At 42.7% G+C, this 27,498-nt stretch overlaps 2 protein-coding genes across 4 annotated transcripts in view; one reads left to right on the top strand and one right to left on the bottom strand.

Annotated features, from left to right (window-relative positions):
- Nucleotides 1–3,619, top strand: part of TRIM37 (tripartite motif containing 37) — a 44,015-nt gene extending 40,396 nt beyond the window's left edge. Inside the window, exons 24-26 of one of the 3 annotated variants that reach the window (XR_013833497.1) lie at nucleotides 1,318–1,483; nucleotides 2,339–2,426; nucleotides 2,925–3,619. Coding sequence is in view for 1 of the 3 variants with exons in the window: in XM_079955502.1 (XP_079811628.1) it covers nucleotides 1,318–1,479; nucleotides 2,339–2,426; nucleotides 2,925–2,928 (254 nt within the window). In the remaining 2 variants the exon portion in view is untranslated. Of the gene's footprint in view, nucleotides 1–1,270; nucleotides 1,484–2,338; nucleotides 2,427–2,924 lie in introns of those variants that run through there. The other 2 variants (XM_079955502.1, XR_013833498.1) reach the window with 2 other exon arrangements.
- A 600-nt stretch (nucleotides 3,620–4,219) lies between these two features.
- Nucleotides 4,220–27,498, bottom strand: part of PPM1E (protein phosphatase, Mg2+/Mn2+ dependent 1E) — a 98,669-nt gene continuing 75,390 nt past the window's right edge. The window contains exons 2-7 of the mRNA XM_079955543.1: nucleotides 16,737–16,855; nucleotides 13,303–13,502; nucleotides 12,440–12,628; nucleotides 11,660–11,803; nucleotides 11,066–11,159; nucleotides 4,220–9,791 (exon numbers count right to left, since the gene is read on the bottom strand). Of these exons, the coding sequence (XP_079811669.1) occupies nucleotides 8,728–9,791; nucleotides 11,066–11,159; nucleotides 11,660–11,803; nucleotides 12,440–12,628; nucleotides 13,303–13,502; nucleotides 16,737–16,855 (1,810 nt within the window). The 3' untranslated portion in view covers nucleotides 4,220–8,727. The remainder of the gene's footprint in view (nucleotides 9,792–11,065; nucleotides 11,160–11,659; nucleotides 11,804–12,439; nucleotides 12,629–13,302; nucleotides 13,503–16,736; nucleotides 16,856–27,498) is intronic.

Genomic DNA, 27,498 nt, shown 5'->3' with positions numbered 1-27,498 from the left:
TCCTGAGAAAATACACACCATAGGTAGCACTCAGGTATTGATGCTGAAAAATCCTTCAGAGCATTCAGGCATCAGATTCCATAAGTCTCCAGAGTTGAGCATCCTAATAGGTCCTAGAATTGCTACACTCAAACCAAACCTTACTAGAAACCCTTCTCATATAATTCAAAGCTTCATTAAGTATTATTATTGTATTATTTGTTTGAACTCTGTAAACCAGGGGTTGACAACTTGTGGCCCATGGGCCACAAGCGGCCCACGGGGGCCGTTTAAATGGACCACGAGTCGCCCCTGAACCGAGCTGTCTGCTCAGCAAGTCCCCACCCGCTGCGCTAAACCAGCGGAGCAGGGACTTGCTTCCATGGCACTGGAAATTGCGTCTGCACATGCACAGATGCCGGAAATCACGCCCGCGCAGACGCAATCCGGTCCACAGAGCGATCTCTGCGGGAGTGAACTGGCCCAGGTGAGGTAAACCTTGCTGACCCCTGCTGTAAACCATCCTGGCGCCATAAGACAGGGATCAGAGCTTTAAAAACTAATTTTCAAAAAAGTGTTGAAATATAACTAGAAGTGAGACAGTAATATCTGTCACAAAGAGTCCTTTCTAAGGTTTTAATTAGGTTGGCCTTCCTAGGGTCATAGAACTTGTGGCTCAAAGGGCTGATGCATCCCCGTCTCCCAGTTTACCCCTATGGGAATGCAGACCTTGAGAGGAAACAGGTTTCCATTGCTAAAGAGAAGTACCCAAACAAAAACTTGGGCCTTATCCAGGGTGAATCTGAATATCCTGCTCTGCTTGAGGATGAGGAACTGCTCTGTGACTCTGCTCCGAGTCCCCTGAGGCAGTGGGTTTGCTGCAGCGTCATTTTTGACTTGACTGCCTAACTCTGCTCACTCAGTTCTCACCATTCTGGGTGGCCAGTTTTGGAATCTTGCTGAAAAAGAGTAGCCACTCTTGCAAGATTTCAGCTAGTGCCCATTAAAATGTGGAACTTTTGATAATTGTATTGTCTCAAATAGTGTAAACGTACTGTGGTGCTTCAGCTCTTCAATAATTTCCTGTGATGCTGGTTCTTCCTGTTCAGCAAGTCTCCCCCCACCACATCACTCCATAGGAGGTGTTAACCTCTGAGAGAATGATTTTATTCTCTTTCCAAGGCTTCATGTTGCTTTCTGGGCCAACAAGGCTGGGAAGCTTGAGTGTTTTTTAGATCTAGATTGCAGTTCTCAGGGAAGAGACTGAAGCTGTTGGTGCTTTTTTTGAGAGCAGTTTCTAGAGCCTCAGCAATCTCTCCTCCTCCTCCCTGTGTGCAGCTGGGCTTTGCCAGAAGCACACCCTTCACCTCCTGCCAGGCATGAGCAGTGACAGTGACATTGAATGCGACACAGAGAATGAAGAGCAGGAGGATGGGGAAGCTGCCAGTGCCGCTCCAGATGTCTTCAGCCAGGCTTTCCAGTCCCAGCCTTCAAGTGATGGTAGGTAAGGAAGCTGTCGGACAGGGATCAAGGCTGGGGAAAAACTCAGCATCTAGGTCAACTGTCTCCCACCTGGGACCTTCCAGATGTTTCAGACTACAACTCCCATCAGCCCCAGCCAGTGCTGGTTGGGGCCGATGGAAGTTATAGTTCAAAACATCGGAAGGGCACAGGCCAAGGGTGGCTGGCCTATACATTGCAAATACTTTTGCTTTTCCTAGTTCTGTGAGCTTCTGATTTTGTACTGATGGTTCTTATCTAGTGTGACTCCCAATATTGGCATCTGCCACTCTCTCTCTCTCACACACACATCGTAGTTACACCATTGGATCCTGAAGATGCCAATATTTAAACTCTGACCTCCTCAGTGTTCCTAGTTATGAAGCCGAGAGGACTCCCCCAAAGAGGCAACGACAGTTCTTTTGATTTGTGTGGGCCTTCTTATTGCAGTATGGTTGCCTTAGCAACTGCATAGGTTTCATGCATCACCACTCTCTCTTCTTTCACTGAAAGGACCACATTGGTGATGCAGCCTGGATGGGCACATGGTTATGAAGGCTGCCTCTTGCATGGTGTAGGAGGATCTTCACTTGAGTGTCTTGCAAGTAGGACAAACATCCCCTACCCATATTGCGTAGGGATCTTGGAAATTGAGCAACTCAATGCAAGCACAGTACAGTGGGCACACTGCTCAATGTGGCAGTGTTATAGTACAGGTATTTTCCATCATCATATGTTTAGGGGAGAGCTGTGTGAGAAGCAGCCACCCATCTTGCATTATATGGGCTGCATTATATAAAATTATTTTAAACTGCTTTTGGTGTGTTGTGTTCTAAATCCCGGTTGTTTGTGTGTTCAGCCTTTGAGCTATGCTCAGTTTTTCCTGAGGGTGACCAAACAGGCCCTGAAGACCTCCCTTTTACCACCGGAAAGGACGGCAGCACAAGGTAAATGGCAAAGGAACTGCTGTTGGGCTACTGGTTTCTGTGTGACTTGAAAGTCTCATTGTGGCAACTGACTTCAGTCACCCTTGATACATTAACTTTTATGAGGATTTGAGATCTGTGGAGTGAGGCAGCTACCAGAGAAAACTGCCATTCTGGCACAAGTAACTTTCTGCCTGGGTGATACTGTAACATCTTAAGACTTGATAGGTTTCCTCACTCTTTATGTTTCTGTCAAAAACTGTCTTTCCAGGAGGAGGAGAGCCTGCTGAAGCATTGCAGTACATAGTTGCCTATTTGCATTGTTATTGCAGGAGACATTAGGCTGCTCTGAGAGCAACTTGCTTTGCTTTCTCCTTTTTTGTTCATAATTCTAGGCTTGGGTTCTTTAAACCTGGCTGGAAAAAAATACTTCATGTGTATCCCTTCTCTTTGCCCCCCCCCCCCGAATGTTGACTTGGGCTACTTCTGATAATAAATGTCTTTCTCTCTCTGGCCCAGGTAGAGCATGAGGTAGCAGGGGCTTCCCGAAGTTGGATTAGCATTCATTAGCCTTTTGAATGTGGCTGGATGAAGCATCACTGGGTCCTTCTTAATTCACCTGCATTGTTTCTGGTAATGCCTTGTGCACATATCCTTGCTCCTTCCGGTCCTTTTCTTACTGAAAATCTAGCTGTACTCGCTTTTCTGATCCTGCTTGGTGTCATCCTGCACCCTGCGTGCCTTTAAAAGGTGCTGGAGCCTCAGTCTTGCTTTTCATGGCTGAGGAGTTTGGGTGGGTGAGGGAGAAGGGGAAGGGAATGCCCACGCCACCTTTATTTTTAAGTGAATTGAACTGACACTAAAGCTGTTACACTTCTGATTCCTGAGCTACTTACAGTGAAATGCCTCTATCCATGAGTCTCTCCTCTCTCCCCATTAGTCCATTTTTGGCCAGTTGAAAACACTTGTTGCCAAACTCTTTTGCCACTGTGCATTGCATTTGAGCTGCTAAAGGTGTTCTGTGAAGCTAAGCTGAATTGGCTGTTTTCTTTTAAGCATGAGTTACTGTATAAATGTTTGTTGCGTCCTCCTGAATGTTGTACTTAATGGAAGGATTTATTCGTAAATTGTCGTTCTAACTGCTGTAAAAATTCATATAGTTCAGATGAAAATGGTTTGCACTTTTAATTAATAAAATGAACATGGAAATGACAGTGCTTGTGCAGTTTAAACCACAGACCTTGGACTGAAAGGGATATTGTGTGTGGTATGGGGATGGCAGATTGTATGCAAGAAATAGCTGTTAAAATGCCCTGACTGTTACAAGCCTTGTGAAGGGAGAGTGCCTAAAGCAGAGAATGATGTATATCCTTAGGCTTTCATATCAATGCAGCAGCAGTGATGAAGGTGTTTAAGGTTGGGTCTGATCCAGTGGGTAAACTTGGCCACATTCCTCTGCCAGTTGATATACCACTTTATACCACTTGCTTTATTGGTCATAGCTTGATTGCTGAAATTTCCCACCCCACACTTCTTAGTGCCCACGTTAGGCACAAAGATGTAACATTTTCTCTTGAAAGTGTAGCTTGCACTGGGTAAGGTCAGTTCCAATACTCCAAAATGTCAAGCCATTTGCAAGTTCCTCTGGTGATATTTTCAGTTAGAACAGCAAGACTGTGCCTTGCAGCAGAATTGAAGTCCTGTTGTTGCCTGACGTAAGATTCCCCCCCCCATTCAGCTTCTTTTAAAAAGTGACTTTGTTTCCCCCTCTTCAAAAATGTGGTTATTTCCCTTGAAATAAGTACACAAGAGCATAATGTTTGCTGTTTTATTAAGATATTGGTAGAAGTTGAACATAGTCCTTACCTTTTGTGAACAGCTTTAATAAATAAAATATGGCTAATACATGATTCCTACTGAACTTGTGAGCTATAGGAACAAAGTTGTCAACGGGTCCCAACAGAGTAGTAAAGTCATTTCTATTAAACCAACCCACTTCATTAGTTTTCATGACAGCATAAGTATATTTCAACAGGAACTCAGTAATACACTTGGCATTCCTAGGAATGTGCCATGGTAACGTTTTTAGTAATAAGGGTGAATCTCAGCTGGCTTTCCCCAACCTAGCTTGGTTTAGACTCTCCCTACTTCTAGAAACAAAAAAGCAACAGCCAAGAAGGGTAAGTAAAACAAATCTGTTTATATTTATAAACCAAACCTTCTGATACGTGTATAATACGGTGCTGTTTAATACTGGAAGTTATAGATTAGTGTTTAATGTAATGTTAAAAGTGACTTTGTCACTTGAATGTATTCTTGACAGTGGGCACATTCACATGGTGTGGTAAGCTCATAAACCACCATGGCTTACTGTACATGAGTGGATTGTGCCCACCTTGCTCCTCTCAACTTACGCTAGCAGGAAACAAATCCTGATCCCTGCTTCATCAGGGTTCATGATTTATTTTGCTCCCAGCAGTCTGTAGCCAAGGTTTGCTCTTGACGTACTGATTGTGCTCTATTGAAGCAAAACATGATCCCCGGTTCAAACATAAGACTAAGCTGGGGGGGGGGTCATGATGGGTTTCCTTTCAGCATAAGCGGGGCTGAGACAAAACAGCATCAAAAGGTGCTTTCTTGGTAAGCCATTAACTGTGGCTTACTTTGATGTGCAAACTGGGCCATTGGTGCAAGACTCTAACCTCCTCCAGTTGAAGGTTTTTATGCTGCACAGCCCTAACTCATAGGCATACGCAAAGCTACAGTAGCCTCGCCTTGCTTCTCTTTTTTGCATGAGAATGAGCTACATTTTGGTGGAGCTGGCTGTTCAGGTTCTCCAGAGCTGTAATGAAATTTATAGGTAACGGAAAGGACTGCTTCAATGTAATCTGCATAGTTGCTTTAATTGAATGTTCTAGGGAAAAGAGCACTGTGCCTCTGCATAAATGACAATGGACCACTATGAACAGAAGGCAAAAGGTAATGTTATACTCGATGAGATGGAAGGTTCTAAATTTAAAAGGCATTAGCAAGTGGCAGCTGCTACTTAGGAGTGTCGGCTGCTAAAAGCCACAAGAAGCAGGAACAGGCTCTGCCAAAATAAAGGATGGATATTCTCTTCCTCATATGTCCTCCCTTGCTTTTCTGAGCCAGGAAGTGAGGGTACGAAGAAGGGAGTGCTTAGCAGGGGAACCACAGGAGTCTGCTTCCTTCTGTTGGGGGGGAGGAGGGCTGAGTCACATGGAGTAGGCGGGTGTGTGCCTCCCTGGCTTCCAAACAGACAAGGACAATTGATGGCACTTCAAAATATAAATATTTTACTTCTACAACTTGTTAGTGCAAGTGAAATGGATTAATGGCTTGCTGCTCTGCTGCTATTCCATTTCTTGCAATCGGAGGCATTCCTCACAACTCTGTTAAAAGCTGGAGACAGGAGACATTAGGCGAGGGATTAAATGAATCCCTTTGAAACTCACAGTGAATAAGCTCACCAGCAGGTTTTGAACAGCCTCAGGGGAGAGGCAGCCTGGAGTCTCCTGTCCTCACCAACTACCACCACTACTACTAGTGTTCCTACACAACTCATGTAGCTGATGCAGATTATGAGAACTTGAGGGCTGCTTCAGCTCTTTATTGGAAAGGTCTCATTATGCAAATGTCACCACTATTAAAATACACAGATTTACAAAACACTTTACAGACAACCAACATTAACAGTTAATAAATACAGTTAGATACCTATATTTTTTGTACATTCTCACCAGCTAAAGGATCAAAGTACAAGATACAGAACACTGAGAATATCATTAATTAAAAAGGGGAGCTTATTGCTTACGTCAGCAAGCAGCAAATAAGGGCACAGGAGTTTGAACTGAAGAGAACTACGTCCTATCACCAGTGGCATTAAGAGAAAAACACACAGCATATCACAAAGCACTGCTTTTTTTTTGCCTAGTGTGTAGAATTGAGCAGCTTATATTGGACCAAGAACTACTACTTTTAAATATGTATTCTACCATGGTTGAAGACTTGCCTCACAAATGGATCCTACATACTCTACCACTATGTAATGAAAGATGAACACTTTCTAGTTGTAACAATATTTTGTACTGGACCACACTAGGAATGGATTGCAGATTCTCTCCCGTAGGATGAACAGGATGAGCAGCAGATAATCCATGTATGAATCCACACATATGGAGTTACACTTCTTTTATAAAAAACGTGAGAGCACACTCTGAGGCTAGTACTTTCCAATTATGACTGCATGTTGGGAAGAAGTCAAAACACATTTGCAACATTTTAGAATTTTGACATGTCTTCAAAGAACTGCACTTTTCCCATAGAAGCACAACTAATTGAGCAGAAGGGCATTGCAGTCTACCTTCTCCCCTGCTATGTCCTCAAGCATGGCAGCAGAAACAGCCTGCTCAGCTGCAGCTCCTCATTTCATTGGTAACACTTGATTTGTAACACAACGCACCTAAGGCTTGCAGATAAGTGGGAAAGTGCTGTTGCTCCTTAATTTTGGTTATCCCACCCCCCCACCCCCGGTGGGTAAAAGCCAAGACCTTTTAGCTTTCTGCACTTGATTTCTAACCGTTTCATCAAGTTTCTTGAAGAAATTGAGTTAATCAATAAAAAGCCATTCAGAATAATTACCTCATTCTCCCCAGTCCTTAGGCAAATTATCAGTTTGGGGAGGGGTGACAGCTCAGGGGCAGAGCACCCGCTTTGCATACTGAAGGTGCTGGGTTCAATCCTAGGGCTGGAAATATCTTCATGATGGAGAGCTGCTGCTAGTCAGTGTAGACAATACTGAGCTAGATAGACCACTGCTCTGACTCAGTATAAGGCAGCTTTCTGTGTTCCTATACACTAATGTCAAACTGCATTGGGCAGTGATTCAGTTGAGCTAAAACTTAATCCCCATGGAATTATGTAATGTAACATATTCAGATCTGTGTACATTTAATGCCTTAGTATTTTAGATCATTCAAGCGAATGTTAGCAACCAAGAGACCTCTTCTAACATACTGTCCCTGATTATTCTGCATTTCAGCTATTTAATGCTAAAACTGATTTTATTTATATATATATAGAGAGAGAGAAGTGTTTTGCTCTTTAGTATGAAGGATGGAGACAGGCAATCATCAAACCCTTCCTGAGCAACTGACAATTAGAGTTCATCTAGTCTCTCATTTTACAACTGCTATAGCAAGCTGCCTTCCTCTAGCTTTTCCCCAGTCCCTTCATACTCTGAAGGTCTCTTGCAAGAACCAGACAGATAGCTGAGCCAAACACTACACTGCCATATTACTGTCCCCTCTGAATGGGGAAGGGAGAACTGATGACCAAAAATCTGACAAGCAAGTTGCTGGCTCCATCAGTTCACAGGACAACATATTTGAATCTGAACTAGCTTTATATCAGTTTGACACCTGAGATAAATTAGGGATTGGGGAGCGCACAGTGGTGGAAAGATTTAACCACTACTATTATTAGATGCAAACAGTTTTAACATTATTACTTTTTTAGTTTAAAAGACTAAAATGTCACTAAGCACCCCAAAAGACTCCAAGCTATTGAAATTTCAATATAGTTTCAACTTTAGCCACTGGAAATGATCTTTAAAAACTACAAAAATTAGTATTCCCTCTTTTTTATATGTTACATGGGGGCATAGATAAGATTAGTCTTAACTGGATATACAACAGGGGCTAGGAGTGCTCAAGTGCTAGATTCAAACCCCCTATGGCTTTTAATAATGTACCTGCAAAGGCCTGCTGCTTCCACAATGGCTCTGTTAACCTTAAAGAACCACCCCACCAACTACAACCTGGACTACTTCTGTCTTCCTCTTCCCTTCCCTCCACCCCACCTACAAAAACTGGCAGGTTTTAAAAACGAGATCCTTCAAAAAAATATTGCTCCACAGACTCATCTCAAACAGGTAACACTTTTTTTTGGCAATCTCTCTTTTGAAAGAATCTCTCTCCTATTTATTCCATTGTGTCACGGTCAGTATCTAGTTGCCATGAGCAAGATGAAGCTATAGATACGTGTTTGTGTATGTGGGTAAGAGAGAGAATGTATATCTGACATTGCTTAGAGAGAGAGAGAGAGAGACTGGCACACCAGCCATTATTTTATTTTTTTAGACTGAAACACACATTCCTAGCATCTATTTACATGAGTGGTGCATTCCACAATCACATGGTTCTGAAATGCTGACTCTTTTAAATTTACTCCTCATTCTGTGAATGCCTAACCTAAACTATTTGGGGGAGGGGGGCAGGAGAGGGGAATACAAAGGAGCATGCTACTTTGTACACCTCCAGAGGAGCCCTGGGTCTGGTATACAGTGGCTCTGCCTTTGCAGCAGGTGGATACTCTTGCCATGACCCCGGCAACAACTAGAGAAGCCCTGCCAGAGACGGCTTCTTATCAACTTATTTCTACGGCTGTTCACACTGCAAGGTGAGGCCAGAGCTAACTCTTCTGTGGGAGAAAGCAGCCTGTTCTCAGAGAGAAGCATGTGGAGCTTGGGCTTGAGTCTGGCTAGTCGCTGCCACCGCTTTGCATCACAGAAGTGAAGGGGAGAGAAAATGGAAGCTCTTCCTCCCCAAGATTTGAAGTGCTCACCTTCGAGCCTGCTGGAGATGCTGTACTCGTGGGGGCTTGTGGAGCCAGAAGGAAGAGAGGCTAGCTGCTCCTGGAGACTGCTCTGCCCGCCTGCAGGAGGCGCAGGGTCAGCCACTGTCTCGTTCTCTGCTGACACACCCTGACCCAAGGTTGCCCTCTTTGGTTCACAAGTGCTGAACCATTGATCTGAGGACAGGCGTTTTGCACTCTGAAGTTTGCTAGCTTCTATTTTCCTCAGGTCAATATAGCCTGGGTCTTCCAACACGTTGATCCTGGAACCTGCACTCAAGGTAGTTCTGTCTGTGAAAGAATCCACTCTCCCATCGTACCCTAGATCAGCAGGTGCGGAGACCTGGTGCTGAGGCCACGGTCTCTTGCAATCCCCGTGATTTTCTTTATTGTCGCCGTTGTCTTCTTGCCCACCTTGGAAAGAGTTCTCTGTCCACTCTGACTCCTCACTGATGTTTACGGCCGTACTCATGTCCCTGAGAAAGACCACAATGACAGTGATGTTGTCGCTGGAGCCAGCATCTCGAGCCGAAGCCACTAACTTGTGGGCCACCATGCTGCTATCCCCATTGTTCTCCTTCAGGTGGTCAGCCACCACTTTCACTGCTTCATCAGGGTTCACGGTGTCATAGAAGCCGTCACAGGCTAAAATGAGGTAGTCTTCCGATCCATCCAGAACTGTGGAGCCCGAGTCCGCATCCCCACAGATGTATGGCTTGTGTTCTGCATCACCTGGAGTAGGTGGGTAAAGAGATCCAGAGAAGATTTAGGCAGCTGTGAAGTCAGGATAGATCAGTGAATTCTCTTCTCAGCTTAAGGCAGCTGGAACTGCTCACTGGTTGGGAGACAAGGGCTTGAAACCTCTTGGGTGGGGACTCACTTCTAGCTCTCATTTGGCATGAAAGCCAGAAAACATGAGAAGAGGTGGAGCAAATTTAAAAGGCCTAGGAATCAACTGATGATTCAGAATGCCATCTTTTCTAAGCTACTGGCTCATGGGTGTTTAGACCTCAGGTTTGGTAAGAGGCCCACTTTTGGATTTGCACTGCTTTATGGGGATGAGAGGAAAGCTGTAAATCAAATTGGACCTTGCAAATTCAATGGGGATTCCTGAGTATAAAAAGTCCATTTTGTCTTGTGTTGAGTTTAGCATGCTGTCTTTCTCCCATACTCTGCTCATAAAGCACAGCTCTCCTAAGCAACAGCTCCCCGCGTTCTGGGATGTTGCTGTAGCACTGCCTTTCTAGGACAGTGGAAAGATAAGTAACTCCTGCATTGGACATGCCCCTGTTTATCACAACAAGTGAGCCCTGCAGCATGCTCTCTGGTGCAGTCAGAGAGTGCCCCACTCAAGAGACGATTGGCAAAATGCATCTGCTTCTCTACTTATAGAGCCATCTGGTCACACTCTGGTTTAATTGGAAGTGCAATAATCTTGTGCTGTTAATCCAATAAACACCTCAATTATGACTACTAGACTTCAAGATGGACACATTGATTTGGCAAGGGAATTCTGAAGTTGGAGCTGCTTGTCCCCTCATCAGGTATACTCATCCTGAAAGCTTCCACTTTAACTAATACAGCTAACAGCTGATGATATTTTCCACCATGCATCTGCCTAGTGTTTTATAAAGGTATATCTTTCTCTTCCCAGCTTTCTGAACTGAAAAGCGCCAACCTCTTTGTTACAGGTGTTCCTTCTGTACTTCCTCCAGCTCCACAATATTCTGAGATGAGGTGCTCAGTCACTTAGATCTGAAGACAGATTTTCATAGCAACACTGTAACATCCCTTTCCCAGTGCTGAATTTGCCTTGTTAGCTACTACAGCATTCTGAGAAGACATTTTCACTGGATCTTTCTCTGTGATTACAGTATTCCTTGGCTGGGAAGTCGCAACCAATTTAGAAACTATATTTAGTCACTAAAACTCATAGGGGCTAATAAGGAAAGAAAATGAAGAAGGAAAAATAAAATAGACCAGAAGACAGGATTTCAGTTTCCTACCAATGGCTCTGGAGACAGACAGACTCCCATTGACTCGCCAAGCCCCAAACCAGACCACGCAGCCGCCGAGGGCCTCAATGCGCTTCTTCTCATCCTAAACCAGAAGGGAACACATAAGCTGGTCAAAGGCTGATGCTGGGGATTCTCCTAAATATTTCAGTGCATGCTTTCTCTCACACTCATACACTACAATTTACTTGCTGTGGCAATTTTCATCCATTTCCCTCTGAAGTAGAAATATGTTGGCCCTAAATTAATGGCTAACTACAGTAGCTAGTAGGCAACTGGACAGTGAGGGTCTGACAGAGCCCAAATCAGAAGTACAGAGGGACTGCCATCATCCATCAGTTGCTTCAAAAGACACATCTTTTTCTTCTGTTTTTCCTGGCACAAAAAGCTGAACCATTTGACTATCATTTGGTTTTGGGGTTTTTTTTTCTAATACTGTTTTACTGTTTATCTTATGATGTTGTATTTGTTCCAAAGTTGCTTAGAAATGCTTTTATATAAATGGTGCAGTGACCACCACACCTGTTTCCCTTCCTGTGGGGCTAGAAAACCATCCACTCTGCCATTATCCCAGGCAAGGCTCACCTCACGATCCGGTTTATGAGGTTTCATCAGCTCCACTGCTTGGCCCCCCCTGACAAGCATCACCTGGGAGTCTCCCAGCCAGGCCACATACAGCATGTTCCCTCGAATGAACGTCACAACACCTGTGGTCCCACACCGCAAGCTCTAGGGAGAGAACAGAGCCTTAGTCTTGCTATAGACAGGCAGAAGCTGCCTGGCTGCTTCAGGCATTTTCAAACACACATCTCAACTGCAGCTAGACTGTGAACTAAGCAGGTGGTTGGATTGATGGACTATTTACTGCCAGATGGGCAGCATATAAATAAAATTATTATTATTGTATACTTGAAGCCTATGGAGTAACAAGCAAAGATTTTACCAAGTTGCTCTAATGCATCAATGTACGGTTCTGAGTTGTGCCTCTGCATATGCTGGCACATTAATCAAAACACTACAGAGAATGTGAAATAGCCCCAATAAAGTGGAAGTAATTCCCTGAGGACTCTTGCCCCCCAGCTTGAACCACCCTTCCACCGAAACACACAGCCTTTAGAAGATTTGGAAGATTAACCTGTACCACAAGTTGCTCCAGGTAAGAACTGTTTATTCTGTGGCTGGCTGCAGAAGTGCTCCCTGTTGCAGATCTCATGGCACAAACAGCTGCCCCAGAAAGAAATCTTTGTCCAAACCCCTTTAATCCCCACTCCTCAGGGGAGGCCATTTAGATAGGCTCAAATAACTGTTGAGCAGATTTTTCAGAATTAACCTCCACCCTCACCCGAATTAATGTTGCTCATTCACCTCTCTGGCTGCCTTCTGCACAAAGCGTTCATCCGTCACTTGGAAGGCTTTGCACAGTGCCTCTGCAGGGTCATGCTGGAACATCTCTTGGTGCACCAGGTTCACGTGGAGGTGGATGGAAGCATAAATGGCAGCATCCACTCCTCCGTGGCCATCAAATACTGCAAAATAGGCCTGCTCCTCTTGATCCTGCCAAGAGAAGGGCATTGATATGATGAACCCCTGAGAACGAGGCTGAGAAAGGCCACCAACCTGGATAGTTTTCAAAGAGGATTAGACAAATTCATAGAGAAAAGGGCTATCAACGGCTGCTAGCCATGATGGCCATGCTCTGCACCCACACTTGGAGGATGCAATGTTTCTGAATACCAGTTGCTGGAAACCACAAACGGGGAGAGTGCTCTTGTGCTTGAATCCTGCTTGCTGGTTTCCCACTGGCATCTGGCTGGCCGCTGTGAGAACAGGATGCTGGACTAGATGGGCTACTGGCCTTATCCAGTAGGCTCTTCTTATATTCATCAAATAGCACAGGCAAACAGCTTCAGCTGCTGGCATTTTAACTGGGGTTGGGGGACAAAAGAGCCACACTCAGTAAAGAGCTAGGTGACGACTATTCTGCAGCCGACAACAACTGATTAAGTGGTTGCAACTGGGTTGCTGGTTTGGTGATGTTTCTCTGTTCTCTGATTGGACAGTCATTAGCTACATCGACATCAGTAAGCTTATCTGTGGGTACAGCAAGTGCCAATTTCTTTCTGTCTCAGAACACACCAGGGATCTGTTGGCTCTTGTCCCACTTGAGGTTTGATAACTGTGTCCTAGCTGCCTCCCGTCCATTCTCCTTTCCTCAAAAAGCTCTTTACCTCAAGGTTGAAGAGGGTGTTGAAGTCTGGAATGCAGACGTGTTTGTCTTCCATCTTGCGGCGCATGTTCTTAATGGCATGAATGGATGTTTCGTAGTAACGGTGGGGCTTCGGCTGGAGGGGAAAGTCCTTTACCCAGCTGCTGCAAACCTCATGGAGTTTGCTGAACACTGTACGAGCCAGCTTCACTGTTTCTACCTCTAAGAGACCGGATACAAGAGAAGAGAAGAGTGGACATGTGGTCTCTGCTGAAATAAGAAGCATCATTGTGCTGACCAGGAACTTCCAGTCTGGGGGTGGGAAACCTGTGTGTCACCCCCCCCCCCCCGATATTGATGGACTCCCAGCAGCATGGCTCCAGGGTCAGCAGGAGGGAAACTTAGTCCCGCAACATCTGGAGGACCCCAGGTTCCTCACCCCTAAACAGATAACCTCTTTTCTGTCTATGTTTTATTGAAATTTTCAAATGTATCAACACTATGTCAGGTGCTTGTAGCAAACAAAACTACATACTAATTTCCAGTCCCACTCTGCAGATCGTATGCAGAGATCCCTTTACACAACTAGTGAGGTCCCCAGTAGTATTTGCACAGTCTACCTTCTTTTGTGCTTTCACGATCTTAAAATGAACCTTAAGTAGGCATGATTTATCCACCGAAAGTAGCCAGGGGAAACTACATGCCTTTGTCACTCGACAGAAATAATCTCTAATCTAACTTTGTAAATAAGTCCAAAAAAGTAGTAGTCTGGGCAGCAGGGGGGAGGGGATTACATGTTTCCATGGTGGCTACAGAGGAGGACAGAGTCCATCCCACTGCCAGCATGCTTATTTGCCTGCATATAATTCCTTGTTAGCTATGGACCAGGTGAGCTCTCAAATACAATGCTGGGGTAATGAACAATTTGGTGTGATGGATCAGAACATGAGCTATCACACCAAACACTATGATTCAAGACTGCTTCTAGCCACTTAGTTCATTTATCCAAATTTATTTTCCAATCTGATTTTATCCAGCTGCTACATAATTCCGAACTTCTAGGATTAGCAATATGTCTTTTGGGTTGCATCTCAGCTGCAAAACACTGACCAGAACCGGCTGTCTGGTGTCTGCCAATCCTGAAGCAAATAGTTAATCAGACACACTTCCTTGGCAGCTCTCCAGCCTGATACATCTCTAATGTAGTCACCACTGAGGAACCAGTTGCTCATTTCCATTCTCCTCATTTTCTAGCACCAACCCCAATGGGTTTTCCTGGCAGCAGGTAACGAATATTCCGACATCAAAAGTCATCAGAGCCAACCACATGGTGATTTGCCCGCTCCTCTAGTCTAGGCAGTGGCCAGTCCCACAAGTGCAGAGCTTCCCCACCCAATACCCTGGAGAAAGGCACTGTCTTTCCTGCAGCTTTGCACATTTCAGAAAACCCCTCTGAAGGAAGGTGCCCATTTGCTGTGCTGAAACTTTAAACGCAGCCCCCTGTGGATAGCACACACAGTGTTAGCATCATCAATAATTACTGCTTCAGATATTTTTTTTTAAAAAAGAGCCCTCAACAGGCTATCCACCCCCGTGCAGCTGAAAATTACTCATCAATCGTTAATGTTGCAGTGCCAAGCTAGGGCTGAGTCAGCTGTCATCCTGCCTATGTCATGCACCATTTCATCTTCCCCCTGCTGCCTGGGAACCATCAGGGCTGGAAGTGCTGTTTAATTGCATCAGTTACAGTGGGAGACCCGGCCCAGCCATTTTACCCAACAATGGCAATTGGCTAGCTGACAACTGCTGCAAAACGGGACATGTGAAGGAAGAAAAGCAAATTTGTGACCCATTTCCAATGGTAGATTTGCATATTCTTTTGACATACCAAAATTCAAAGCTGCTGGGGTTCTTATGCGGCTGTTTGCAACTGAAAGCTGATGAGTTCATTATGCTAGCTGAATATTCCTTGAGCTCAATATAAATATAATACAAAGTATAAAAATCAATATGAAACAAGGATTGTGATTATGCCATAATTAATTCAGGTGAGACTTGTATAACTTTCAGGTTCATTCCTAAAGCCATCAAAGAAGGAGAGGAAGGTCAAGGCTTTCAGAAGAAACCACATGGTAACTCGCTTTGGGAAGTCCTCCTAAGAACCTCTCATTCTTTAAGAATCCTTTTTGTATTTTAGCAACTAGCTTAAGTAATTTATGGAATCACCATACATTTATAATGCGGAAATGCTTCTAAGTTCCTCTTCTCAAAACAAAGCAGGACTAATTTCCAACATACAAATTAGAAATTAAGGCTCACAGCTTGCCTTAAGTCACCGAGAAGCTGTATGCCAATGGGGATATGAAATCCCTGCCTGCTCAACCCTATATCTGAGCCACTGCCCTCTGCATATGATTCTGCCACAGTCACTGGTGCTCACCCATGTTCTCATTCTGCTAACTGATATATTAGCATGTTGGGCTCTGTACATTACAAGTTTAAAGACATTCTAAATAGGGCAGCTGCAAGGAATTTCCAGCTCTCTCAAATATTCTGTGTAGAATGATTAGTTTGAAAAATGTCAACATTTCCTTGGAGACTGTCAAATATTTATGCAAGTTTTAACAGATCTCAATTTGGAACTAATGAGGGCTGCTCAGCCAGAACAATGACAAATCTGCTTCATTCACCTGCACAGGATTGGGAAAGGCAGAAAGACCTACAAATGAGGGCAAAGTATAGGCAGTATTAGCCTCTGCTGTAAATAACACATGAACTTAATTTTTTATATTTTAAGCAAATGCAAAGGAGGGAAGGATGACAATATATTTTCCAGGCTGAACAACAAACACCCTGCCAGCTTCTCCTATGAGATGCTATCTTTCATTGTAACAAGCGTTCTGGGGAGCCCGCAGAGGGAGCTTAGTCAGCACCACCCAGAATGAATTACAGCATATGGCTGGAGGATGGAAAGTTTTGCTGCATCATAAATACAAACAAGTAAAAAGGGAAAGTTTCTTTTGCTTTTTAAAAGATTGCCTTTAAAAAGAAATACATTGTGCTGCAAATGTCAAAACAACAATGATCCCTCTAAAATTCTCCTGAATTTTCTGAGAGGAGAATAATGTGTGGAAAATGAAGAAACACAATATCCCTTAGAATAACCTAGGACAATGGATGCCCACCCCATAAACAACTGTCCAAAGGTAAGATGCAAATCAGAGGATTCTGCTTGCAATGCTGTTCCTGTTCTTTGCTGGGGGAGCGAGGGCGAGTTAAGCATCATGCTCCATGGCATCAAAGCCAAAAGGAGTGGAGAGACTTGGGGTTGATAATTAAGCAGATGGACTGACATTTCATCATGTTCTGGGATTTTATTTATTTCATAACATACACTACTTGACAGCAAAAACCTTAAAGTGCTTTACAAAAAGATACTGTATATAAGGCACTTACGTATGATCCCATCGGGGCTATCATCATGCTTGGGCAAGTAATGTGCCGAAAGATCACTCTGGAGGACTTCATCGGCGGTCGCACGGGCTAAAGCAGCCGCCAAAAATGAAGGGCAATTACTGGAAGAGAAAGTAGAATAGGGAAAATCATTTTCCTGCTAATAAGGTAATTGGCAAGTTCGACAACACAGAATCACACAGGACAATACTAACTAAAATAAGGTGAATTTTGCCCAAACTGAAAACAAATAGCACTAGTCCTTTGTCTCATCTTTCCTAAGAAGAACTTCAAAAGAAAAAGCTGGACCTTAAGGGCTGGTCTTTTTCTTTTGAAAGGCTGTATTGTTCAGCTTGCTATTTTGGTTACCCTCTCCCAAAATTGCCACATAACCCACTGCAGAGCTAGATCACTAGCACACTTTTTTCTTTTTGGTGTTACTGGCACGTGCAAATGAGATCTAATGGAGAAGAGTGTCCAAGACTCTCAGATGTGAACCAGCAAGTCCACAATGCAAAACTCAGTTGCTTTTAATGCACTAGGTGGCCACTAAGCAAACCACTATTCTTTCAGCAATCCCATCTGCAAGTATTTGGATACTACTACTAATTTCAATACTGAATTAACAGGGTTATAATAAGTATTAAGGCTGTAATAATAAATGTGGGGCAATCTGAATACTCCACTACTGATTCTAAGCATCAAATGTTATCCTCAGCGTATGCACATCTATTTACTGCAATCTTTCCCTTGGAGTAATGTCTGCCATATTTTCCAATCTGCTTAGAGGTAGACGTGGACCTACTAGAAAGATCCCAACATGGCCACAAGTACAACTCTGCACAAATTACATATCTTATTTATTATGGTGTATAACACTTTGCAGCCTAGTAGCAACAACATGGAAATTGAAACGGGGGTTATGGGAAGATAGAAAAAATTCTCTGTCCAAATGTCTTAGAGCTCAGTAACCCACCCCTACCCTGACACCTTACACTCTTGAATAGTAACAACTTTGGCTTTGCACCCATTAGGAACATTTGAAGCTGCCATATGCAGAGTTAGGTCATTGGTCCATTTTGCTCAGTGCTGATGACACTGACTATCAGCAGGTCTCCAGGAATTCGGACAGGAAGTCTTTCCCAGCCCTACTTGGAGATGCTGAGTATTGAATCTGGGAATCTGGCACAATGTAGGTGCACTACCATTGAGCTACAGCCCTTCTTAGTCCCATTATAAAGCCACTTTACTCAGTGCTTCCCAGATGATTGCTTTTGCCAACAAGCAGCCTTTTGAAACTGTAAATCTGGAGTGTCATTACATAAAGAGATTTATAACTTAAGTGCATATGCTAAATCTCCTGGCTATTTCAATTTTTAGCATTTCGTGTTTATGTAAGTTACCGTATTTTTCCATGTATAAGACTACCCTTATTTTTTTGAACCCAAAATTAAGAAAACAAAACCCTAAAATAGAAGTGAAAATCTGGATGATCTGCGGTGGCAAGCTAATCTTTTTCGGGGCAATCGCCTTCAAAGTTTCCAGCATGGGGTGCATGCAGTGCACCATGGCGCAGAAGCAAAGGCAGCAGCTGGGGCACCGCATGCTCCCCCTCAGTGGCAGCTGTTGCTGCTGCTGCGGGGAAGCGAGGCGAAGGAGGCTCCCAGGCAGGAGAGCCCACTCTGCGCCAGGCCAGGCCATGGAGCAAACTGAGCTGAGGAAGGTGGAGAGCGGGCTGGGGGCAGGGTGGGAGTGTGAGAGGGGAAGAGGGGGGGAAAAGGAAAGAAGGGCGAGGACAGGTAGCTGAGGCAGCTCTCAGCAGCAAAGGTGGCAGCTGCTCTTGCTCCGGTGGCCGAACCAGCGGGGGCTTCAGGAGCCAGTCGCCAGCATGCAGCCCGGAGGGGGGGGGGAGGAGAAAGGGGGGACAGCAGCAGGAAGAACCTCAGCACGCCCAAGCCAAAATCCTGGACATATGCTTAAATATTTTAAAAATCCCCCTGGATGCCCATGTTCCGTGTACAAGACGACCCCCAATTTTTTACTTTTTTTATTTAGCAAAAAAACTCGTCTTATACATGGAAAAATATGGGACTTAAACATAGGGTTAAAAATAAAATACCAACAATATCCACCAAATGATATCCTGTCAAGAGTCAAGTTCTAGCCCTTTAACTTAAATGCCATCAACACGAGCCCTTTCTCAGCATCAGCAGTTGTGCCGACAACCCACGCAGTGACTTCAAAGCTCAGTAATACGCACACTAATGAAGCACAACTAGCATGGGATATTACAGAGTCTTTGGGTTGGTTTTTCCTGGCACTAGGCAAATCCTTGGATACCATTTAGCACGCAGCAAGATGCTGGCTCTCTACATCCATCAGCAAAAATGAATGCACTCTGACATGCTCTTCCCAGCTCATTTCCAGCATGCTCAAAATGCAATCACAGATTTATAAAATGAATCACTTTATTTAGCTGAGGTGTATCTGTGTGTGCATATTTACAATGAACTCCCGTGTCCCTGAAAACTATCACAGTTTGTTGCTATTTCATCTCATGCATGCTGTGTTAAGAACTGTGATAGACTCAGGAGGCTCTTGAGAAAAGGGCTACAAATAAATCAACAAAAGAGTCAACAAATAAATATATGTAGCCACCCATCCACAAATCTGATGTAAAGGCAAACCAAATTATAAAATGTGAATGCATAAATTAAGCATTGTGTGTGTTGTGTGTGTGTGTGTGTGTGTGCGCGCGCACACACACACACATCCTGGGTAGCTTTCATACTAAAGTAACAAAACCTGATTATTAAAAATACAAAAAGGAACAAGGTTTTAATGACCTGATCCCATTCCCTCTTGTGTGAAGTCTTCTCCATTAGTCTCTCTTCCTTCAAAGCAGCCCACAAAACCCCAACTTTTGTAATATCCCTTGATTACACCCACAGCTAGCTATCTTCAACTGCAACAAAAACTAAACATGCTACACTTTCTCTCATTCATCCCTGCTTGCTCTTGCCTGTCCCTCTGTTCTCTCCTTTCTGGCAAACCTTTGATTGTAAGCGTGTTTGGAAGCAGACATGCCTTATACTTACCATATATAGTGGAATACTACAAATAATAAAAAGTGCAGAGCCCTGTTCATACAGGTAGATGACCTGAAGGGTCTTTTGAGAAAAGAACAAGGAGCAGTAGACTTCCCTAGTCATTTATCCTTGTTCTTTTCTCAAAAGATCCTTCAGGTGCCACAAATGCCATTTTCTCCTCATTTGCCTGTCGACTGGCAGTGGTGGTGGTGGGTGAGGAAGGCAATACACCAATTCCTACTGAGTCACATGCTCCTAAAGCTGCCAGTTGCCCCTTGCCAGTGGCATCAAAAATAAATGTTTTGGCAGAGAATAGATGCTATTTGAGAACAGTCACAGTTCAGGTCATTATGGAAAGCTAAACTGAGAATCAGGATAGAGCAAGGTATGCCAAGGGTAGGAAGCTGCCTTGTAGGAGACCAAACTGTTGTTCTTCTACACTGGTACTGTCTCCTCTGACTGGCAGCTGCTTTCCAGGGACTCTGGTAGAGATTCTTCCAATCTGAACCCTTTATAAAACTGGAGACTAGGGACTTTCTTCATGCAAACATTTTCTCTACTAATGAGCTATAGTTTTTCACCCTATCACAAAAATGAAATTGAAATCCTCCCACGATTTTTAAAATGTAACTTTTCCATTAGCATTACCAGAAAATAACCACTGAGATGCACGTTACTGGGTTTTGCCAACAGCTACCCATGTGGGTCTGCTTAGTCCACACCTGTGAAGCTTGCACACTTGTATCTAGCCAAAATATCGAGCTAATACCCTGACAACGCTGGCTTCAACAAAAGCTACTCAGGGCATTATTAGATAAATTAGATGGGTTTGGAAGCATATTCTTCTGACTCTTTGGCAATGCAAGCACTTGGCACAACACCCACAGCTGCACTCCTGTACTCCTGGGAATAACGCTACTGAACTGGAAGGCAGGCAACTTCCATCAATTAACTTTAGAGGGAAACAGTCTGAAATAGGCTCATGTCACCTTATTACATTTGTCTGGGCTAATGGCTCCATGTAACATCAGAGAGCCAGTCAGAGGGTAAGGTAGAGATCTCTATAAAAAACACTTATTCTGTACAGTTCTATTTCTGTTCTAAATTTAATACAAAAGTTACCAAGCCACCAAATTCATAAAACAGTCATTCGACAATTTTGATGGGCAAGATAAAGGGGGGAAATCTCCAGGAAAGCTCCCCTTCCTGCATCAGGATATGCTCTTCTAATAATACCAACAGACGGCCACAGAATTAATTGCCTTTGACATCTGTACATTGCAAATCTTCTTAGAGAGGCTTTCCAGGACTACAGTGCAAGCAGGGAAGTGATCAGCTGGGGCAGTCCCTCTGCTTCTGACTAGGAACCATCGGAATCTCTTTCCAGAGGCTTTTGTTAAGGAACCTTAACTGGATTGCTGTGCGCTGCCAGCCAAGACTAGACAAGAATCTGACTGCTAAACAGTGGAGGAGATGTCACTCTATTACTCTGAAATACAACCATGCAATTCAGTACCTCCAGTACTATTCTGGACTTCATACCAGTTAACTTCAAACTAGTACCAGGGAACGTATTTTCATTGTTTCAGTCTGTGTGATGCTCCTCAACACAATGTAAAAATAGACACAAGCATAATCCCCATACAATGTTGTCCATGCTTTATTTCTTAAACTAAAGCAAAATGTCAGGTGTAAAATTAGTCCTCAGTGATGTACAGTTTCCAAAGTACATGTTTAACATGTTTTGCAGTGTTACTGGGTTGGAAAACTAACTTTGGTTAGTTTAACCTTGGTTAAAAAAAAAAAGAAAAGGCAATAGCTATGAGAAAATTTAAATTGTTGCTGCTGTGCCTATATATTCTCCAGTTTAGCCTTCATATAATTTGCCCCTTAGTTATTTTTTGCCCAACAGTAGTATGGGTAGATGGCACACCTGTGTTAGACAATAAATAATGCCACTTTGGTTTTCCATTCTACTTGAGGAAATATATGCCTGTTTCCCAGCCATTCATCTGATACCATATAATAAATTCCAGTGCCACATGTAGCCTTTCTTTTAATCAAAAGCCAGCCGACTTCTGCATGAAGGGCAGGTGCTGGAGTCTGAGTGCGACTTATTTATGGCACCTAATACAACAAGTTAAAACAATTATCTATTTGATATTGAGCTGATTCATTACATTTAAACACGAGTGAACTCCTATGGTCTCAAAAGCAGCTCGAGGAGGATGAAGGACAGAGGATGAAGAAAGAGTTGTGAGCAGAGGAGGGCCCTTTCTCCATCATTTGGACCCCTTGGGAAACTCAACAAACCTGCTGTACCTGGAAATGGATGTGAAAAGTGCAGCTAAATGGGATGCAGCTGTGGGCAGCCTGAGCAAGTATCATCCACCTGGGGCCTGCCAATAAAAAGCAAGTCTAGAGTGAGAGACTAGAGTGATGTCTGCTGTTTTAAAAACTCTTCTCATTGTGAGACTTCTGTAGGTGAGCTGAGAGTTTGTTTGGACCCTGGGTGAGAACCCAGAGGCTGGTGCAAGGGTGTGTCTGAAGGAAAATGAGCTGATATTGATTTATATGTATTAGTAATTTTGTATTAATGTAACATTTTTATTTCACATTTTATATGGAAGAGAGAGATGGGGGCTCTGATGAAGTTTGACTTTACAAAGAGCAGAAAAATATTTGGCAGTAAAGTGATCCCTCAAATGCTTTATGGAGTTGAAATCTGGGGCAAGGATGAGAGTGCTATTAAAGGGTTAGAGATGGTGCAAAACCAATTTCTCAAGAGACTGTTTTCCCTACCCAAGGAAATGGCAGCTGCACTCTTACGCACAGAAGCTGGATGGCCAATGTTAACCGCAAGAGCTGATTGCCCCAGATTTAATTACCTGAAAAGACTGTCCTCTATGCCTTGCGAGCGCTCGCCAGCCCTGTGCTATGTGGAATTGGAGAACAGCCAGTGGTGGAAATGTAACACCCAACATTATTTGAACTCCTATTATTTCCATAAACTAGAGGAGATTATATCCACAGACAAACGCCAGTTAAGGGATTGGTGCCACTGGACAGAATCACTATGTGATCTGCAAGCAGTCAAATCCTCTAAATTCTCTCCTTGGTTCTAAAAACGGTCCATTTTAGAGCCAGTTACCTGTTGAATCTCCAGCCAGACTCACTTAAGATTTCCTTTTACTGAGCTGCATTTTCAAGCTATGCCCTCCACCGTCCTAGATGGACGATATAAAAGGGTACCATACGAAGAATATGTGGGCAACTGCAGGAGGTGATTTCTCACCTTACCATCCATACGGGAAAGATGTCTCTCCCCGGCAGAGAAGGTCCTATGGCTTCTTAGTGATGTAAACGTTTCAGTGACTCATAAAGTTGCCCTTTTTGCTTTGGAGGCCAAAAAGATCAGAAAGAAGACCCTTGACAATATAGCAGTGAACTGCAAGGTAGATGCAGAGAGCTAAATAGCACGACACCCCTTTTGCTTGTATTTATTTTTGATTCAGATTTGTCATGATCAATGGCTAGTACAATAAAGTTATTTGGATTGGGTGGATGTACCTATGTATTTTTGTAATACTTTGTTTAAGTTATCTGTTGCTGCTTCAGTTTTTTGTACACTGCTTAGAGATATTTTGAATATATTAAATAATATAGAAATTAAATAATCAAAAGAGTTAAAAACTAAACTAGTGATTTGTGATACATTTATAAGGTTTGACAATTTAAGTACCAAACTTTCTGCAAGCATTCATGCTTTATGGAGCAGATTGGGCTTTCCCATACCTGGTCTTGCAGCTACCAGTAAATTCAATATTTGCTTTTGTTACCTTTTATGTACTTTACATATTTCAGTGCTTCTAATATTCCCTGTGCCACCTCAACTATTTTTCAAGATCTACTATATAGGACTGATTCTTTCTATCTATCTATATCTACCGTATCTATCTATCTATCTATCTATCTATCTATCTACCGTATCTTTCTATCTATCTATCATCTATCTATCTTGCTCTGATTACAAACCAATCACTTCTAAGAAATAGATAAATAATAGAGTGCAGAATACACTTTATGAGAAAGATACGCAAAATCTACCATCCTCAGCATCCCCTACTATCCTGAAAATATGGAGATCATTAAAACAACAATGAAGCAATGTTTTGAATAAAGGTATTTCCTGTGATTCATCTCTGCAACTGAATGATTTGACAACATTGATTTTTATAAGGTTTTTACCATAGGACGTAATATATTCTTTAAGAGTGTGTGTACGTGTGCGTGTGTAGATATATATAGAGAGAGATACAAATATAGATAGATAGATAAGTTATTAAGTGTGTAAATAAGGTTAATGTAAACATTATAGTTGTGACAAGTTCAAGAGGTATGAAGTGGTCCTTATTATATTGTTTTTGTATTTTTTTCTCACACATATTTTGTGTGTGTGTAAGGGTGTGTAGTTTTTGTTGTTGAGCACATTAATAAAACTTTAAAAATTAGTACGAAAAACTCAGAACTGCTGAAAGCTTCTCAGTTTCGGCTGCACCTCAACCCATGACATTTCCTCTTCCATATATACAAAACACAATAAAATATTAAAGATGGATGTTCCTCCCAACAAGCAGGAGCTCTTATTACGTTGTAGGTTACTGAAATTCCTTCCATACCTCAGAAAATGCAACTTTATTGTGATTCTGTTAAGATGCAAGTCCATTTAATAAAGCTAGAGAAGAAAAATCAACTAATAAAAATGACTGCCCACAGTTCTAGCATTTAAGTACCAGTGAGGATTTTGGGTCTTTCCTTAGTGCTAGAGGTTGTGTTATTCAAAGATGCTTGGCACAGACAGCCAGAGAGAGGAGCATCCATCCTTGATAAGCAGCCTGTGGAGCTTTGAACGGATTACTGGTGCACATAAGGGATGCCAAGAGTGTGCTATTCTTGGCGGAGGTGTCATTGAAGATTCTCCCTCTCAATCTGCACACACCACCTTCCCCCGCTTGCTAGCACACTGATTTGCTCTAACCTATGGCTGGCTAGTGGTTTTTCCACAGCAGGTGAAGGCTCTGGTTGTTATTTTTAAGCCCCAAAGTGCTGGCAAAATCAGAGTGTGCTTATTTCTGACACACGGTGAAATCAGAGCTACTGCACACATAGAGGAGAAAAAGAAAGCAGATTTGTCTTTTTAAATGTTGTGTAACTCCATTTGAACAGACAGTGTTTAGACAGCAAAAGGATGGCAAATAAAATGTGTTTCAGGGAAACAAAGTGTCCTTAAAGTGTTAATGGAATAGAGAGTGCCCAGTTAAAATGCAATATTAATCTGTATTTTCAGCAATTGCTGCAGGAAACTTATCTAATATAAAACCACTGAATGTTACATGACTTCTTATTAGCTTATAATATTTACAGTCTTTGCACATATATGCCTCTAAATGGACTTTCAATGGTGGTGGTGGGGGGGGGTTGGGTTACAAATAATTAAAACATACAACACAATAAAAACAAAACACAGCCACATAAAACTAAATAGTGTAATTTTACAAGGTAGGGCCACTTGAATCAAGGTCTCTTCTGAAGGCATTATCGTTTTAATTGTTTTGTTGTACTCATTGGTTTATTTATTTTATCTGAATATTGTAAACTGCCCTGATGGATGATCTAGAAATTTAGTAAAATAGTATTTCTAAAAAACTGTATGCACATATGCTCCAGTGTAAATTCAGTCAATCAGTCAATCAGTCAATCAGTCAATCAGTCAATCAGTCAATCAATCAATCAATCAATCAATCAATCAATGTCTAGTGTTGAGTGTAAAATGTCCTGAGATTTTTAACACACATGTTCATCAGTCAACCTCAGTGGTTAGGATTGGAACTTCCATTCTACAAAATGCCCTGACATTAGAAAACAGGTGGCTAATGCAATTTGGCAAACACCATTATTGGAAAAAATGACACAAAACCTAAAAGTAGCAAGAGGCCAATAGAAACATGACAATTTTTATGCAGTCTGGTGTTATTTGTGTTATCAATAAAGTCACAAGGCATATGGTAGAAATGTACCCATAGTTTACAGCACAGTCTGGTGTGTGTGAAGTACATACCGTATTTTTCCTTCTCCCCCTTCCTATAAAAAGGTAAAAGGACCCCCTGACCATTAGGTCCAGTCGTGACTGACTCTGGGGTTGCGGCGCTCATTTCGCTTTATTGGCCGAGGGAGCTGGCATTTGTCCACAGACAGCTTCCAGGTCATGTGTCCAGCATGACTAAGCCGCTTCTGACAAACCAGAGCAGCGCACGGAAACGCTGTTTACCTTCCCGCCGGAGCGGTACCTATTTATATACTTGCACTGTGACATGCTTTTGAACTGCTAGGTTGGCAGGAGCAGGGACCGAGCAACGGGAGCCTACCCTGTTGCGGGGATTCAAACCGCCGACCTTCTGATCGGCAAGCCCTACGCTCTGTGGTTTAGACCACAGCGCCACCCAAGTCCCATGTAAATACCTATAAATTCAAATTGTTTTTGATACAAAATACCTTTTACTTTTGATCACCAATCTAAGCAATACACATTACTATAAATCATTTCATATCTGATATAACTGTAATAAATTTGGTACACTTTGACACAACTTTGTTCATATATTCATAAATCATTATCAGAGTGTCTATTGTTTTATTTGTTTTTAATTTTATGTAATTATTGCATATATGCTCTAATATATCTTAATGCAACTATGTTAAACAGCTTAAATGTGAAAATGCAAAAAACAACCCCGTTACAAAGAAGAGAAAGCAGTAGTTGCATTCACATGACTTGCTACTGTTTCTTCTTCCATTACTTCCCCACAGCTTTACAATGCATCTGACATATTTATCAGAGATTCAAACACTCATCTGAAAATCCCGTCATACTCCCCCACAAACTTTAGATGGCTTTCTACCTTTTTAAAAGTATTTTTTCAAGCATAACTTAATTTCATTCATTTAAATGCTTATTTGTCACACTTAATTTGTAAAACTTCATTTAAAGAGAGATGATAGTCCACTCCAGGGATGGGTGGAGCTGCTTTTTGTGACAGTGCAATTCCCAGCCAATCACCCTCTCTTAGATAATACAGTGCTACCTTGGGTTACAGAAGCTTCAAGTTACAGACGCTTCAGGTTATAGACTCTGCTAACCCAGAAATAGTACCTCGGGTTAAGAACTTTGCTTCAGGATGAGAACAGAAATTGCGCGGCGGCAGCGGGAAGTCACATTAGCTAAAGTGGTACCTCAGGTTAAGAACAATTTCAGGTTAAGAACGGACCTCCAGAATGAATTAAGTTCTTAACCTGAGGTACCACTGTATTGTTTTCAGTAACTGCAATGAAGCAGCCAATTGTGTGCATCAGACTGTGGACAGAAATGTGTTTGTTTTGTGCCATCAGACTCTTCCCTTTGTTTGATAGAACATTCATAGAGGCTGTGATCTGGGAAGATAGTCCAATGACTCTACAGTTAAATGTAGCGAATAAGAGTGCTCTTTTATAGGAACAGCGTGTGTCCTTCACAAGCTGCTATCAGATTTTCATTTATTTTTATTTTTCCATTTTGCGAGATGGCATAAATGAGGTTATAAAATTCCTGGCAATCACAGGCTCCCTACTTGATGAAAATG

The sequence above is a fragment of the Podarcis cretensis genome (genome assembly GCF_951804945.1).
Source record: "Podarcis cretensis genome assembly, chromosome: 15".
NCBI lineage: Eukaryota > Metazoa > Chordata > Lepidosauria > Squamata > Lacertidae > Podarcis > Podarcis cretensis.
This window is presented reverse-complemented; position numbering and strand designations above follow the sequence as displayed.